The sequence below is a fragment of the Leiobunum rupestre genome, chromosome 3, assembly GCF_980474605.1.
Source record: "Leiobunum rupestre chromosome 3, qqLeiRupe1.1.hap1, whole genome shotgun sequence".
Lineage (NCBI taxonomy): Eukaryota > Metazoa > Arthropoda > Arachnida > Opiliones > Sclerosomatidae > Leiobunum > Leiobunum rupestre.
In genome coordinates, this window is record NC_143386.1 from 70944768 (window position 1) to 70947275 (window position 2508).

The 2508-nt window shown below is 32.7% G+C and overlaps 1 protein-coding gene across 1 annotated transcript; it reads left to right on the forward strand.

Annotated features, from left to right (window-relative positions):
• The first annotated feature begins 341 nt into the window (after positions 1–341).
• Positions 342–2042, forward strand: LOC149954516 (uncharacterized). Its single transcript, XM_090169931.1, has one exon. The coding sequence runs from the start codon at positions 342–344 to the stop codon at positions 2040–2042; it is 1701 nt and encodes a 566-aa protein (XP_090026057.1).
• The last annotated feature ends 466 nt before the right edge of the window (positions 2043–2508 follow it).

Sequence of the window (2508 nt, forward strand, 5' to 3'; positions counted from 1 at the left end):
TGTAAAGTGAAATGGATGCTTTTGTAGAAAAAAAACTTAGAGTGGAAATTAATTCAATTTAAAGACAATTTCATAGGTAATCTTCTAAATCTTTATAACCAGTATTCTATTGAATAGTTTAAATTGGCATAAAATTAATTATTGTCAGAAAATAGCATTGATGAAGAAGTTTTTAAAATGTTGACACCTGATTTCTTAAAAGAACTAATTCCGGCGGTTTGCCCAATGGTAAAATTTCTATCATTGTATCAAAGGTATAAAGAACAAGAAGATAATAGGTATGTTTTTTTAGAGTTGACTCGGCTAGTTTTTAGTGTTACCAGGATTTATTTATAAAGAAAATGACTTATACTTGCTTCAAGTGTCGTAAGGAAATTCATGGTAGCCCACAAAACCTTGTTTTTCACTTAAGAAATTCACACAATTTAAGAGATGGTTCTGGTAACTTTTACTGTGCTGAGGAGCATTGTGGACAATCGTATTCAAACTTTTTCACTTTGAAACGACATCTTTCTAAAAAAAATCCATTTGTTATGAATGGGTCTAACAATGATGAAGTTTTCAACGAGCATCCACTACATGCTGATTACTCTGTATTTGTTAATGATCCTGATAATCAACATGAAGCAATTGAAATGGATAGCAGTAATGATTTAAGTGCAAATGATATTTTTGACCGTGCTATTCAGTTCATATGCGAGTTGAAGTCATCACCAACTGTTTCTCAAGTTACGATTCAAACTGTTATTATGGGAGTCACAGAAATAGTATGCGATATTGTAGAATATATGAAATGCAAGATTAAGTCTCAATTTGAGAAGGATGAATTAGGTAATCTCTTTTCTGATTTTGAAAAGTTATCAAATCCATTCAGAAACTTTGATACACCCTACAAACAAGAAAAGTATCTTAAAGAACATGACTACCTTGTTGAACCTAGGGATATTGAAATGGGGGAATTAAAAAGTAATATTCAAAGTCCCCAGACAGGAAATGAAATTGAAAGAACAAAGAAGTGCTATTTTCAGTTAGTCCCATTGAGGAGAACCCTAACGAAAGTACTCGAAACTCCCGGGGTTTATGATATTATTAATAACTATGTTAATAGTGAAACTACTGGGTTACAAGATTTTAAGGACGGTAAACAGGGAATTCATATAAAATTTAATGCCCAGAATATAAAACTTCCTATTATGCTATATTCGGATGAATTTGAAGTGACAAATCCTTTAGGATCAAAAACTGGCACCCACAAAGTTATTGCCTTTTATATCACCATTAAGGCACTGCCACCACAGTACAATTCCACTCTAAATAACATATATTTGTTAGCCATAGCAAAGACAAGTTATGTTAAAGAACTCGTGATAGATTCAGTGCTCTTCCATTTGTATGAAGAGTTTCGTGATATAGAATCAAATGGATTTCATATAAATTTGAGTGAGTTTTCTGGCACTGCGTATGCCAACTTAGCACAAGTCAGTGGTGACAATCTTGGCTTGCACCTCATTCTCGGTTTAATTGAAGGCTTTACAGCCAATCATCCATGTCATTTTTGTAAAGCTCATAAGAATGTGATGGTAAAACAGACGGCTGTAGATCATACTCTTTCAAGAAATGTAGATAATTACAATCAAGATATAGCACTGCAATCTCCATCAGAAACTGGTGTGAAAAGAGAGTGTTTATTTAACAAACTTACTCACTTCCATGTAACAAGCAATTTTGTTCCTGACATAATGCATGATATACTAGAAGGAGTTGCTCCTCTCGAAATTAAACTTGTTATAAGGTATCTCACAGAACAGAAGTTCTTTACTCTTGATCAGTTAAACATTCGTATTTCTAGTTTTCTGTTTGGTACTGATTTTAAAAACAAACCCACCCAATTAACTAAATACCAGATTCAAAACCCTGACGGTGCTACTGGCCAAATTGCTAGTCAACTTTGGTGCTTAATTAGATATTTGCCCTTACTTCTTTGTGACTTAGTTCCAGTTGACAATGAGATATATGAACTTTTGTTAATTCTATTAGAATGAATAGATATTATTTTTTCTCCTTATATATTTGATAATCATTTGCCATATTTAAAACAAATAATATCAGAACACCACGAGCACTTCCTTTCAATGTTTCCGGAAAGATCACTAAAACCTAAACATCATTTTATGTTACACTATACTTAATGTATAGAAATGATTGGCCCCCTTATTCGGGTGGGTGTTATAAGGTTTGAAGCGAAACACAATTTTATTAAAAAATATGCTCATATGATATGCAATTTCAAAAACATTTCGAAGTCTTTAGCATACCAACAGCAAATGTTGTTTGCATTTAACAGTATAAATTCCAAAGCATTCGATCAGAGAGAAACTGAAATTGGTCCTTCTCATATAGCCCTTATAACAAACCTTGCACATGGCAAATCACTTGCAAATCTATTACGCAGCTCCATGTTTGATGACGTTGTATTAATAAACTGGGTAAAATATCTGGGTTTTTTCT

Bases quoted from the DNA above. Each gene is read 5' to 3' on its own strand.
- LOC149954516 (XM_090169931.1), top strand. From the start codon at position 342: ATGACTTATACTTGCTTCAAGTGTCGTAAGGAAATTCATGGTAGCCCA.